Genomic DNA, 14,391 nt, shown 5'->3' with positions numbered 1-14,391 from the left:
GAGAGCAGATTGGATAAGAAAAACGATTAAGAAGTCATGCTAGCCGTGCTGGTGTAATTTTCTGGATATCTGTAATGTCGACATTTCAGTTCTAATAATTATAACTGTTTTCCATCTTATTTTTGACTCGTTGTGTTGGCTAAATCCATCGTTCAACATTTAATTTTGCATTTACTGATCTAATGTCCTACACTACACAAAATGGGTAAGTCATAGAAGTAACAAATTTACGATTTTTTATTCCGAAACTTTCATACATTTGCTGTAGGTCTAAAAATTATGCTCCAGAAACAGTGGACTTCTGTTCAGTTCATACGGATTTAGTTCTCATTCATCCGCACCAAGTAAATTAGTGTGTGGAATGAGTACATTATGTGGTGTATGGCACAAAACTGAAATTAAGAGCATCTCAGTCTGTGCGGCCGGTTCAAAACTTTTTTTATGTAAATGTGTCGTTGTAGATAAGGTCTTATAATAAAACAACGAATCGTGTTCGATCGTCGACGCGAATTATGTATAAATGAGCCGCTGTTGGTATAGATACAGAACTAAGAACAGCGAAGTAAATATACAGTGCATAATGTTTGTTGTGTATATCTTAATAAAACAGAGTTGAAGTGCCGGTTTTCTATAGATTATAAATAGCAAGAAATACGTAATTATGTAAATGCTATTAGAATTGTGTCCACCTGACGTGCGTGTAATAAATATCGAACAGTCTACACATAACTCCATCCAGTGCAAAAAGTTATTTATTAATCAACAGTGTACAGGGTTTTTTCACAGCTTTTTTTTTCCTTTTATTTTTCATTCTCAGCGAGAACACAACAAATAATCGGAGACATTCTAAAGAGTTAAATTTTTCTTCATTCAGAAACCGGTTGTCGCATACCACCTAGACAAGTTTTCTTTGGAGTCTGGGTTGTATTTGTTACCGATATTTTTTTTTGCATTCAGTTATTCAGTCGGAGTGCACCTCCAATATAATTAGCACAGAGATCAAGTATTTTGACAAGAAAAAAAAATGAAGCTATACGTTGTGTCGGACGGCCCACCTTCATTGGCAGTACGGATGGCAATAAAAGCCCTAAATATTCCATGTGAAGAGGTCAACGTAGACTACATTGCTAGTGAACATATGAGCGATGACTATGAGAAGGTAAGATATTCGAGTTATTTGAGCGAATGAAATCGAAAAATACTATTGTGCTGAAACGTTAAGCCAACTTGTGTCTTGAACTTGAAATTCATCAAATAAAGAGAAAATATTTAATTTTATGCGCTCAATAGTTTTCAAACTCTGTCGAACATCTTCACCAGGCAGTGTCTCATTGGACAGTGTAAAACCGTTCCATAAATATTCAGTCAATCAAGATCAAAAATATTCCGTGTGAGGAGTGTAATCCTCACTTAAAGGCAATAATTTGCAAAAACTCATTCAAACATTTTATTGATCCAAAAAATATTATTTAGCACACTTGAACACTACAATCGTGTCTAACATTGACGATCTCACCTTTCAGATTCTCGGTCAAAACCAATTCACAGATTTTTTTATCTGATCCCTTTTCGAATTCACCGATGAGTTTAAAGTTAAAGCCAGCCACAACTTGAGAATGTGCACATTTGATTGTCGTTAAACGGTAATCTTGGAGATCATCAGTAAATAAATTGCTGTTCCTGTTGGCGGTTGCGAGCAATTCGCCGTGTCTGTCTTCTTTAAGTTGACTGTAACCGCCGAAACTAAACTGGGCTTCAAGAACGCTAACAGCGAAAATGAGCGATGCAAAGAACAAAATTGAACGCGACATTTTACTTGACTGAATTGAAAACTTCTTCTGAGGAAAAAAGTTAAGTGAATCGACGTTTAAATACAATTTTTTTTGGCTTTGTTTATCAACGAATTCAGTTTTTTTGTCTCTCTAAAATATAGCGTTAGGTTATCAATTTGGAATTGTTTTTTTGGTTGTTTGGAACTGGTTGTGAAAGATCCGTAGTCTAATTAACAATGTTTTATTACGTTTTTCGGTCGTTATGTTAGCCTGTATAAAATTACGTAACATAGTGATCTAAACTGAGTTTTGCTTAGATCACATAGAGAACAAAATAGTTGATTCAGCTTAATCCATTTTTACTTGCTGTACCTCAGGAAACTCGCTTACCGTCAACGAAAGTAGCGTTAAAAGTCGTTTCCTGGAGGTCTTCCCGAGTATAAAATATTCTGCGTAATGGTTTGGAGATTGTTATATTAACTTTTGTGATTGCATCTCACGCCTTCGGCTCGATTTACAAACACCAAACTCGTCAAAATAAAAATCTCCAAACTAGTACGTAATCTACTATTACATGCTTTTGAAACCTACATCAAATTTCTTGTTTTTCTCAGGTGTGTAATAAGCCACTTTCGACCCCAGGGAAAACCAAAGCATGTAAAAATGAATAAAATTGACCGTCAAACTTAACAAGCCTCAATAATGCTCATACTTACACTCGTAATGGGTGATTTAGTCGACAATGTTATAAAACAGAGTTATCATCTGCAGTTCTAAAAGAAAAAACTTGAAATAAATTTTGGACAGTTAAAGACAAGTAAAGGTTGATGACGAGAAGGGTCATTTCATTTGATCATATTTTATCAAGGTGAATGGAAATTTTTCAAGACAAATAATGTAATCAAGACTCAGACTCAGACTCAGACTTCACATCTTGAGCTGGGGACCAGGCCCTGATCCCAGTCAGGCTCTCTTAGAACAGTAAGGGAAAAGCATATCGCGTTTTCCTGTTACTCTTCGGCCATTCAAGCTGTCCAGATACTGTCCTGGTTGTCTCTCGAGAATTCCCCAGGCCAGTCTAAGGTTTGCAGCGCTGGGCCGCCACTCAAGTTGCTAGAACTTATATACCTCTGTATGTTACAGAGGTAACTAACAACAACTGCCGCCGCTCGGTTTAACAGTCGGACTAGCTACAAATGTCATCTTTCATCTAGTCAATATATCAAGACAAATAATGTAATCAAACCCATTTACTAGGGTAGCACAATTTTTCAACATCCCCAGGCCAGGCTCAAGGACACAGTTTTTCCAACTCAGCAAGCTCAATAGAAAATTTATAGACGAAAGAAACGTTTTAAAAATAGCAGTTAGTGCTTGCCCGTGACGTATTTTACCATTTGCGAGTAACCCAAATTGTCGGTATTTAAGGGGTGGTCCTGATCCTGCATTCACGAATGTGGCTATTTCATATCTCTTTTTGCAGTTTTTACGCTGGGTTTATACGCTACAATGCATTTATAAACTATTCATACGAAGTTGCTGGAGAACAATCCTACAAATTATCCTCCTGTGAAAACGCTGTTCTTCAACAATCAACACTCAATTGAGATTGAAATGTTAAAATTAGAACGCTCGAAATGTTCTTCTTATTAATTTGCATCCGGTCTGCCTCCAATGATTAACTGTTTTTGGTCAGAGTCGTAGTGATCCCCAAAAAGTGCATATAGAACGGTGAGAATTTTAATTAAAAACTGATTTCACCATATGGCCCGGCCCTGTTTTTGATGGTCTTCTGCAGATGTACTGGCTTCACGAAACAAGTTTTGACACCCCTGACTTCGGATGCACGTAAATTGATAGTATTTTCCATTTTAATTTTAGATGAATCCCCAGAAAGAGATTCCAGTGCTTGACGACAATGGATTTTATTTGAGTGAAAGTATTGCCATTCTTCAGGTACTTATCGAACTTTTGTTTAGTAAACGAATGATAATGACGATCGACTTATTTTAAAGTATTTGTGCGACAAGTATCGTCCCGAAAGTGCGTTGTATCCTAACGATCCCGTCAAGCGAGCTATTGTAAATCAACGACTGTGCTTCAACATGGGTTTCTACTACAATTACATCAGCCAGTACACGGTAATTTGAATTTGTTACTAACCGATCGCAGAACACTTAAATGGAGGAATTTTTCTGTAGATGGCACCGATATTTTTCGATTACCCTCGCAACGAACACGGTCAAAAGAAAGTGTACATTGCGCTGAAAGCTTTCGAGACGTATCTGCAACGCAATGAGACGAAATACGTCGCTGCTAACGAGCTAACGATTGCCGATTTACCGTTAGTTACATCAACTATGTGTTTGGAAGCAATCAATTTTCGGTTTGACGACTATCCGTTGATCGTAAAATGGTATGCCAATTTTAAAGCAGAAAACCCGAAACTTTGGGAAATTTGTGCCGCTGGTATGAAGGAAATCGAGGAGTTCAACAAGAATCCACCAGATCTATCGCACATGAATCATCCTATTCATCCTATTCGCAAGAATAAATGAAACGGAAAAATTGGCGGTCGTCCGACGTTCATTGGATTGATAATTTGTATTTCAGTGGGAAAATAAATTGCTTCAACCTTCATTTGAAATTTCAATCTTGATCTGTAGATGTAGTTTTAGGTGTGCTCGTAGCTGAATGACTTTCACTTTCTCAATGTTCATTTTATATTGGGTAATAAATGAGACACCGTTTCCAATGAAATCAATGTCGTCCGTTACTAGCTGCCTCAACAGTTATTCAGACTGATTCAGCGCAATATCAAATGCATTCAGAGTTAATACTCAAAAAGAGATAAGATAACAAATATTACGTTAATCAACCGGTACTGACTGATATTGGAAGCCAATTTTAGACGCGTATTGAGCGTTTTGATTATAATTGGAATTTGGATGCCGGAACTGAGCTGATACTGATGTCGCAAAGTATGGAAACTGGACAAGAGGAAATAGATTCTGAGGATACGGAGCTCTTTCCGAATGTTAGTGGTGATCATTGTTTACCGCATGCTTCAAATCGGTTACAATGTTTTCGGCCTAAGCCGATCTTCACAATAAGGGAAAGTGATAAGCATGGGGAACGTCTTATAGTGTTGCATGGTCTTAGCCTTATTCCGGAAGGTCTTTCGTCAAGAGACATTTAGAACTCCAAGGGGAACGTATACTCCTCTGGCATCGGAAGGAAAAGTTCCATTCTCATAAAAGTCGACGATTTATGCATGACTTGTACTTGTATGAAAAGAGTGCATACGTCTTCGTGGACAAATTGTATGCCGGCTTAAACATTCATTTGAATCGGACCTTCAACTCTCACTTACAAACTATACACCAACATTACGATCAGCCGAGCAGCGCTTACGAATTCAAAGTAAACTTTCCTAGTCGCACACCATTTATTTAGTCCAAATCATTAACCGTTCAATGTTGAAGGAAGCTCACCTCCGGCTAACAATTCCTTAATTATGTCCAATCCTCCAATCAACTCTCCGTTCACATATAATTGGGGGTACGTGGGCCAGTCTGAATAAGTTTTTAAACCTTGTCTAACATCTTCGTCGGATAGAATGTCGAATGTTTCGTATTGGACACTGTAAGAGCAGTACAATGAGTCACTTCGTCAGAAATAATCAACCCGAATCGACTCACCCAACATCGTTGACAATTGCAATCAGTTGCTTGGAAAATCCGCATCGTGGAGTGACTCGGTCGCCTTTCATGAAAATCATCACCTTTGACTTGTTTATCAACGATTTCAGTCGATCCTCTAGACTGCCTTTCGAATTTTGGCTGCTTGCGTTTGCTAGTTTTTTACACGTTTCCGTCAACTTTGCAATGTCAATGCCATCGATACGATCAATGGCGGTATTATTGCGGAAAAAAATGACCGTTGGAACTGCATCCACCTGGAATGGTAAACGAATTTAGTGTTTTTCTCGAAGCGAGTGTATGTTACATCCGGATGCATTACCTGGTGCTTTAAGGAGATTTCACTAAATTCTTCGGCAGGAACGTTCAAAAACGAAATTTCGTTCAAATCGGGTAATTTCGACAGTTCACCCATGACGTCTAAAATTTGTTTACATTGTTCGGCCCAGTCGGCTGAAAATAGAACAACGGTGACCGCATCGGATCTGTAAAAAGAAAAGAATTTCAATTTGCGGATGTTGCGATGAACAGGTAAGGGGTTGCGTGCAACCACACTGTCACTTTCGTCATCGATAAACAGTGAAACTATTCCCTGCAAAAAGCAACTAATTTATGTAGAAAAACACGTAAACACCAGCAGAATATGCAAATCATTTTTTCGTTCCTTTAGTTCTCCGTTACGTCTAGTTTGTTTGTTGTATTTGTCGTAACCTTAGGCTCAACGTACAATGGGAAATTGCAAACAATTTTAACTTATTGCACTTACGAAACACATTTTGTGTATTCCTCAGCTTTCTGTACGTTGATTACAACCATGTTAACCTATTATGTGCTCGGTCAGACTCTTAAGAAAACTATTTTTTCCTTTGATGTTTTGTATTCGGTGTTGAAGGTGATTATTAGAAGTAAAAGGTTATCTCATGGGTATGATGATGACACTTCAATCGATGTGAAGTTGAGTGTATATTGAACAAAACGAAGATTTTTTTTATCTTGTCAAGTTGTCGCTCCTTCCCTTTTCGTACTGAAAAAAATGCCTTCTGCAAAGTGAACCGTACTCGATAGCGAACAATTATTTCAATTTAGAGCGGCACAATATTCATTGGCTCAGCAGGCAGAACGGGCTGCACAGAACCTTCAAAGTGTCTGTTTCTACAGTAGAAATGTTTTCGGGGTTATGGTCTCTGAGGATGATTTGTGACTCATGGGCTGACATTAGAACGCGACATAAATTGGCGGTTAACCGGTTTAAATCGACTTGCATTTCTACTTCAATGATCACCGCCGCCTAAATAATGGAGAGATTGACGTAGGAAGAGTCAACTTAGAAATTTAAATTTTTCTTCTAACCAGGTCTCTACGTGAAAATCACAATCTCTCTCAAAATAAAAGCAGCAACAAATAGAAGAGGCACAAAGTCACTTTTTGACACATAGTTCAATAGATGGCTTCGGTGGCTTTATCATGTAAAATACTTCCTCTCTTGAGCGAGCCGAGCACTGCATTTTCGGTCCTAAGGCTTGTGATCACAACGAAGAAAAGTGATTTTGACTAGACAAAATAGTAAAGTTTCGGGGTTTGTAGCTTATATTTAGTCTTTATGCGGAAACATAATTCCAGCCTCAAATGGGATGAAGTGAAAGATCAAATTTATAAAAATAGAAATTCCGCCGAAGCATTTCATTAACAACACTCAAAATAAATACAAATTCTCAACTTTTAACTTAGTCACTGTTGCAGGTCCTGAATCGATTCGTCCGATTTATCTTTCGAATCGGCCGAATCCGTTGAAACAAAAGCCGTTGCGGCCAGCTGCACACATTCCGTTTCTGATTCGATTACCGTTTCGCCCTCAGCGCTTTCATTCCCATCTACAATGTCGATCGGCTGCACACCAGAATTAGACGTCAGTCTGGTTAGATGTAGTGCATTCAATTTGGTTTGGTCTCGCGTAATATCTAGAATTTTATTTAGAACTTCTGTGCTTATTGTGTCTCCAGCACCGGTGTTATTCGGTTGCCGTATGCTATTAACTGATCGATGTCCACTTCCACGCATTGAAAAGAGATAGTGGAAAACTGAGTTGACGACCAAGGTAATGTAGTTGTTGAATAAGTAGACGCATATCACGGTGACCATTATACCACCGATGATTCCGTGTGTTGCTGTCGAAAGATCGTTTTTTTTTTGTTAAATAGTTTAGACCCGAAAAATGGAATAGAAAGCAAATTACCATAGACCTTGAGGATATTCGCTACACTATTGTCAATGAGGTTCCACATTTGCTTGTAGACGAAAATGTTGATGAATTCTTCGTAGACATCAATCAATGTACAGGAAACGTCGTACGAATTACTGTAAAATGTAGAAATTGTAAGGACGACAGACAGTAAAGACCTACTGATCTAACTGCGACCAGCATAGTCAGCCCACATGAAGCACACTAGTCCAATATCAATACTTACTCCAGATACTTTTTACATTCTTCATTTTGATTCCCAAAATAGTAGCTCCAAAAAGACGTTGTATTGCACGGGTTATCCTTCATTCCAATCATCTGAGCCGTTCTTTCAATTTCTTTCTTCTGAAATCGAAAAATTTCGTTTCCCATTTTAATGAACTATTTTCCTCCGCGAGTCGTTCCCACTAAAACTGCCACAGTACTCACCCGATGACATTCAGAATCCAAAAAGCTGTACAGATAGAACAGCACAAAGAATGTTCCAACCACGGAGAAACTAAATCTGAACCTCCTACTGGCAAACCAAATCAGAACGAAACCAGCGAATTGAATTCCAATAACAAACTGTCTGGATGACATAACCAGTTGCCAGTACCCTAGGAACACATCTTTCCACGTCAGATACATTTCCTTGAACAGTTCATATGTTCCGCTTCTGGACTGATGCAACACCTCGGCGATCAGTTGATCCATGTCATGAACGTCGGTCATTTTATCGAAACGATTCATTTGTTCCTCACTGACGTGAAGATGCAAACTTCGGTAATAGGTCCGTGATGATTCTTCGAACTGTAAAGAGACTTAGGTTATTTGATTTTGCTCCTTTTTCCGGTAATGAATTCCGTTATAGCATCACCTTCATACTTTTACGCTTCAGCAAATATTTTACTAGTTTTTGGTACAGCAACGTCAGATTGTCATCTTTTGCGTTTGTACACGCTTGACATTTGTGCGTATCATCTACGTTGAGATGGGATGGTTTCCCGGATTGTAATGTTTTTTTCTGAGAGAATGCATCAGGTTCTTCCCAGTCAGGTCTAAAACTATAATCGCTCCATGATAATTGAACGACACATAATATAACTATGATGTGTACACCTGGTTGACATAAAAAAAAAATCATGTGAAATTATCCTAGCAATGTGGTTTTGCCTAATTTGTTTATAGAAAGTCATTGACACACAAATTAAAGGCTGTTGCGTCACATGCTGAAAGAATTTAAGCCATAGAAACTTACCGAAATTAAGCCTCGCCATTAAAATAAAAGTTTCTAATTTTGTTTCAATTTTGTATTTCTCGTTAACAACAATTTACACTGCCGCCACATGCTGCAGTACTTGGTACTAGAATTATTTTCAGGTATCGATGATCTAATGTTTATTTACAATTTTACAACAAACACTTGCGCAACAAGCATGGCTGTCAAAACATACCAGACACATGGAACTGGTATAACAGTTAATTGATATAACAACGTATAAAACATGGACACGCGGCTCAGAGGTCTCGTACAGGTTACCGGTGTCAACGGATAAGTCTTCACAAAATTTATTGATTCAAATTATTTGTCTAGTAACAGTTTTGGTCTAGTCTAGTAATAATTTGTAATATTTTCGGAAGATAAACGTGCCCTTTCAGTCATCCGTTTTCATTCCGTTCATTCCGTGTTCGTGACAGCTGTCATTTCAAACAATATGCTCTAATTGTATGAATGAAAACGTATGACTGTGAGGCCAAATGTGTGTGAAGAACTTGCGAATAGATTATTGTCAAATTAGCGGTCCCAAAATGTTCACTACTATGATTGAAAAAGCATGATTGTATGACCAAAAACCTGAAATACATGAAAATGTTGGTCGTACTTTGTTCATTCATTGATATTTTTGTAACAATCGCCAAAATTGATTTAGAAAATCAGTCAGTTAAGGGACCTGACCCACCCAAAAGGTGTGGCCTAGTGAAATGATGCAAAGATAAATTGCACATTTCAGCGGAAAAGCAAACAGACAGAAGACAAAGTTAATTGAAAGTTTCCAAAATGTCACCGGATCCGCCGCATCTAAGCCGTTCGGAAAGTTCAGAAAGGTGTATGACAGGCAAATCGTATAATTTTTGACACAAAATTGGCCACGACACGACTTGTATTTTTGAGTTGACGTTTCGTATACTCGAATAATATAATTTCTCCAATGGCCGTTGTTGTCTGATTTTGGCAGTATTTAGTAAAAAAAAATTGATTTTTTACTATTTTTATAATTTGTTCAATCACGAAACATCGGAAAAATTTCTATTGAAATGTTGAAAGTCATTTTCTTTAGTATTGCATTCTTTTACATAACAAGAACAGTCCACAGTGTCGAATTAACGTTTGAGCTGGCAGATAATGCAAAGGAGTGTTTCTACGAGGAAATTAAAGCAAATCAAACGGCAACATTAGAATTTCAGGTAATTTATGCGATGAAGCGGCCAATTTTATTTCTGTAAAACTGAGCCACCGATTCATCGATATGTAAATGATGTATCTTAGTCACACAATTCGCTGAAGATGTTGAAACTGTGACGTGTAAAACATATTTCGAATTAATGAGTGCCGTTTATCTGTTAGGTTGTTACCGGTGGACAATACGATGTTGACGTATCGCTAGCAAATCCAAAAGGAGAAGTTCTCTACCAGCAAGTCAAAGCTCAATTCGATTCTCATCAATTCACAGCCACCGTGAGTATAGTTATTTTCTCATTTTCTGTTTGTCGGTAAAATAAATACCAACTTTAACCGCAGTTGAACGGCGTATACGTAGCATGCTTCAGCAACGAATTCTCGACATTTTCGCATAAGTTAGTGTACATGGATTTCCAAGTTGGTGAAGACTCGCCCCTATTCAACTTAGAAGATCATGCGACAGCATTAACACAAATGGAATCATCAGCTCAGGAAATACACAAAAGTTTAAATTCCATTCTTGACTATCAGACGCATCATCGACTGAGGGAAGCGCAGGGTGAGTGGGCAAACAACTATGACACCAATTGAAACATGTTCCAAGTCAATAAATCGATTTGTTTTTTTCAGGCCGTAAACGAGCCGAAGACATTAACGAACGTGTGTTATGGTGGTCCATTTTAGAAACATTTGGCATCTTAGTTATTAGTATTGCACAAGTGCTTGTACTTAGAAACTTTTTTACTGATCGGAAGCCTATTCAGATTCGTTAAAAAACATGATTTCAAACCGACTTTGTGTTGTTGTTTGTTAAACTTTTGTTCTATTTTTTTTTTAATGGAGAATATGTCTTGTGTGTTAGGATGTATATGTAAATGGAACTGCGATTCAGCAACTGTGCCAGTCGATAAAATTAAAATTAGAAATGATTTCAATGAACCAAAAAATAAATTATTTAGGCACACATGTCTGGTTGGTGATATTTTTCATTAAATACAATCAATTATGCGGGGAAAATATTGACTTATGTTTAAAGCACACCGTTTCGAGGAACGAGCCCAAGCCAGCTCGCTTTGCGACAATTGTTTCGCATTTGATTTTAATCAGTTAATCAGAAGGTGATACAGTCAGAGGCAGCATGAATTTGCCTCAGATGTCTTTCAGCGTCCTTATACGGTTTTACCACTATTATGCACGTGCATTCAGCAGCTTCAACCTTATGAACAGTTTTTATTGTATTTGTGGATCAGCTGAAAAACAGCTGAAGCAAATTCATGCTGAAACTTCACTGCCTCTGACTGTAAATTGTATAATGGAATGTTTAGAAATTTCAATTCGGTGAACATTCACCAGGGACTCCTTGTATACTTTCCGTCTTTTTACATTAATATCACAGATTTGCCGTAATGCCAATCGTCGTGACCCAATGTGGTACACTGTTAATATTTGTGTCCAGGTGGATTGTAGCGTTAATTGATCACTACTTTGCGGAATTTGGTGACCAACGAACTGACCAATCTACAACCTTTGGTCACTAAGCACAAAGATTGAATGAGAGACCAAACTTGAAACCGAACCAGAAAACTTGGTCACATCTTCAGTCACTACTTCAACACTAAGGTTGAAGTAGTGTCTAAATGACGTCTTCTAGTTTGGTAAAACTAGCGCCCAGCCATGCCAAATTCTGGCTCAGCTATGCTGGTCGGCAGCCCAAAAAACATCCAATTAGAATTTTCCAAGAACATCAAAAAACACCGAAAAAATCGAAGGAAATTCGTCTATTTTGCATTAATTTTAGAAGGGTCGTCGCTCAAGAATCGGATCTTGTAAATTCGTCTACTTTGCCAATCAATGGTGTAGGATTTTGAATTTTATTGGTAAGTTGATGCCTTGTAGTACGTGTTATGAGAAGTCTATCAACTCTTTGTAGCATTGAAGTTTTATTTCTGGCGACTCCGACTCAATACAAAATGAATTCGAATTTCAATGTGAAAGTAGTTTCGCTCGGTAGGTGAAATAATTTATTGTCCACAACTTGAGACCATTCCAACGCAGCATTTATTTCTGTGACTTAAGGTTAGTGAATCCGAAGGCTTTCAAATGCACTATTATCCAGAGCGAGTGATCATGTTGTTACCAGAACATTTTCCTTTGTCGACAACATTTCCAAAGTTTTCACAGCCGATTCGTGCTTCTCCTAAAAAAAAATAATTGAAGTGAAATCTAACACATCAACAGCTCCTCTTCCCCACCTTTTTCGCAATCTGAACTGCAGTCATATGTCCATGGAGTGTCAGAGCATTTACATCAAAGTTATACAGTTGCACCAGATGCACTATTACATTTGTGAATCCAACTTCAGCCGCTATATGTAAGCAGTTAAATCCGGCTTTGTTTCGTCGTGTAATTTCTGCGCCAAATTTTACCAATAGATCGAATATTTCGGTTGAACCACTTCGGACGGAATCCATCAGTGCTGTTGTCCCGCAATTGTCGACTTCGTTCACAGCAGCGAAATTGTTGGTAAGTAAGTATTCGACTGCAGCGAATCGACCATTTAGAGCTATTTGAAGGTGTTTTTAATAAGAGCTACATAAGGACATTGTACGCTACTAACTAGCTCGACCATCACAAATTACTAACAACCTACCTGCAGTATGTAATGGCCTCCGTCCATTTTTACTGCTGGAGTTAACAAGTCGATCAATTCTTTCCACTGTGCGATTTGTTAGTTCTGAGACTAAAAGCTGCAACATATCGACACCGCCTTCTCTACTTGCTACGTGAAAACTGTTCCAGCCGTCCTTGTTCCTAAATAGTGGATCAGCTCCGTTCTTTATCAAAATCGACACAACATCAAGTCGAGGCTTTGTGCAAGCAAGCATGAGTGGGGTCCAGTCGGCATTCTTTAGTGCATTAACGTCTCCTCCTGTTATTCAATTTTAATGGAAGTGTAATACAGAGTAGTCCGCTAAGCACAATAAATGCTGTACCTTTGTCTATCAAATACTCAACCACTTCACACTGAGAAAATTGAGCGGCATCATGAAGTGGAGTTTTCCGGTTACTATTTTTCAAATCAACAAACGCTCCTTTCTCCTCGATAAGATATCTGAAATTTCATTGTATTTATCACAAGACAATACATATTTGAGGTATAAAACCTGTATAATAGTTATTTATGACATCGAGTGCAAAGTACTTCATTAGGCTCTAGATGTGTGGCCGAAGGCCGTGTGTCATAATACGCATCGTGAGCCTAATAAAGCACTTTTCAACGAGATTCATAAAATGTTTTATGTAACAGAGTCATCTAAAGTAAAGTTCGCAATTTTCGAACATTATGATGCTGAGTTGAGTAAAGACGAAATTGTACCTCAGAATCGACAGTCTACCGTGCTGGGCAGCAACATGAACCGCAGAATCCTCAGAAGTGTTGCGTAGATTATTGTTGACATCGTAAATTTTGGAACATTCTTCAAATGATGTCCGGAACTGATCGAAATGATCTCTTTGAATAGCTAGGAACATTAACTTAATTCTGTTATCCTTGTTGGCTTTCATAGTAGTAACAAATTTTGTTTTCGGTGTGGTATATAACTTTCGTGTAAGAAACTTGCTCTGCTATCTTCTTAGGAACATTGATGAAAAATCTAATTATGTACGTACTGGGTACTGCACAATGTAACGACAAGTCTCACTACACCAAAACTTAATTATTAATTTCTGAATGAACCACAGCCAGATTCTATTGAAAACATTCACCTAATTGCTAATCTTGTTTTCACTTTCCGTGACAGTAAACACTGAACAGCTGATCGGCAAGAAAAGCAGTAGAAAGAACATAGATGGAAAAAGAGACAGCACAATGTCCAAACCAGTGCTTAATCTACTATTGTTTTATGACTTCAGCGAGGATGAAAATTAGTGGTCAATGTCAATGGTCAAAATTTATAAGGTTACAACATTAAGGTAAAGTTTTGTTAGTCAATTGAAATATAGCGTATCTGTTATCGACAACGACTTCAGGAACAAGCTATGATTAATGTGGTCTAATATAGCGAAAAGCATGTCAAACAAATTAAGTACAAGATTTGAAAATAGTCTATTAAAAATACTTACATTAAATAAAGTAATAGATCTGCTGAAATGTGAAAGATGTTAAAGATAGTTCGTAAACGAGCCATCAGAACAGTCGGAACGTTTGCTGCGACTGAGCCCCGTACAAACCCGTCT

At 37.8% G+C, this 14,391-nt stretch overlaps 5 protein-coding genes across 5 annotated transcripts; 2 read left to right on the top strand and 3 right to left on the bottom strand.

Moving 5' to 3' along the window:
- The first annotated feature begins 223 nt into the window (after window positions 1–223).
- On the top strand, window positions 224–4,415 carry LOC119069270 (glutathione S-transferase 1-like). Its single transcript, XM_037173328.1, has 4 exons — window positions 224–1,159; window positions 3,654–3,728; window positions 3,788–3,913; window positions 3,974–4,415. The coding sequence occupies exons 1-4, from the start codon at window positions 1,025–1,027 to the stop codon at window positions 4,328–4,330; spliced, it is 693 nt and encodes a 230-aa protein (XP_037029223.1). The 5' UTR covers window positions 224–1,024; the 3' UTR covers window positions 4,331–4,415.
- A 774-nt stretch (window positions 4,416–5,189) lies between these two features.
- Window positions 5,190–6,431, bottom strand: LOC119069274 (glutaredoxin-3). Its single transcript, XM_037173333.1, has 4 exons — window positions 6,240–6,431; window positions 5,796–5,958; window positions 5,474–5,730; window positions 5,190–5,415 (listed from the first exon to the last, which is right to left on the bottom strand). The coding sequence occupies exons 1-4, from the start codon at window positions 6,287–6,289 to the stop codon at window positions 5,238–5,240; spliced, it is 648 nt and encodes a 215-aa protein (XP_037029228.1). The 5' UTR covers window positions 6,290–6,431; the 3' UTR covers window positions 5,190–5,237.
- A 677-nt stretch (window positions 6,432–7,108) lies between these two features.
- LOC119069228 lies at window positions 7,109–9,156 on the bottom strand. Its single transcript, XM_037173266.1, has 6 exons — window positions 8,953–9,156; window positions 8,572–8,813; window positions 8,142–8,504; window positions 7,939–8,057; window positions 7,707–7,828; window positions 7,109–7,638 (listed from the first exon to the last, which is right to left on the bottom strand). Exons 1-6 carry the CDS (start codon window positions 8,969–8,971, stop codon window positions 7,202–7,204), a joined length of 1,302 nt encoding a protein of 433 aa, XP_037029161.1. The 5' UTR covers window positions 8,972–9,156; the 3' UTR covers window positions 7,109–7,201.
- Window positions 9,157–9,861: 705 nt separating this feature from the next.
- On the top strand, window positions 9,862–11,127 carry LOC119069279 (transmembrane emp24 domain-containing protein 7). The gene is made up of 4 exons (XM_037173341.1): window positions 9,862–10,160; window positions 10,321–10,431; window positions 10,495–10,714; window positions 10,786–11,127. The coding sequence occupies exons 1-4, from the start codon at window positions 10,011–10,013 to the stop codon at window positions 10,926–10,928; spliced, it is 624 nt and encodes a 207-aa protein (XP_037029236.1). The 5' UTR covers window positions 9,862–10,010; the 3' UTR covers window positions 10,929–11,127.
- A 949-nt stretch (window positions 11,128–12,076) lies between these two features.
- Window positions 12,077–14,008, bottom strand: LOC119069241 (ankyrin repeat domain-containing protein 16-like). The gene is made up of 6 exons (XM_037173294.1): window positions 13,532–14,008; window positions 13,149–13,267; window positions 12,806–13,084; window positions 12,408–12,718; window positions 12,314–12,352; window positions 12,077–12,245 (listed from the first exon to the last, which is right to left on the bottom strand). The coding sequence occupies exons 1-6, from the start codon at window positions 13,717–13,719 to the stop codon at window positions 12,177–12,179; spliced, it is 1,005 nt and encodes a 334-aa protein (XP_037029189.1). The 5' UTR covers window positions 13,720–14,008; the 3' UTR covers window positions 12,077–12,176.
- Between the last annotated feature and the right edge of the window lie 383 nt (window positions 14,009–14,391).

The sequence above is a fragment of the Bradysia coprophila genome (assembly GCF_014529535.1).
Source record: "Bradysia coprophila strain Holo2 chromosome X unlocalized genomic scaffold, BU_Bcop_v1 contig_26, whole genome shotgun sequence".
NCBI classification, from domain to species: domain Eukaryota; kingdom Metazoa; phylum Arthropoda; class Insecta; order Diptera; family Sciaridae; genus Bradysia; species Bradysia coprophila.
The sequence above is the reverse complement of the archived record's forward strand: the minus strand, read 5'-3'. Positions and strand labels throughout refer to the sequence as shown.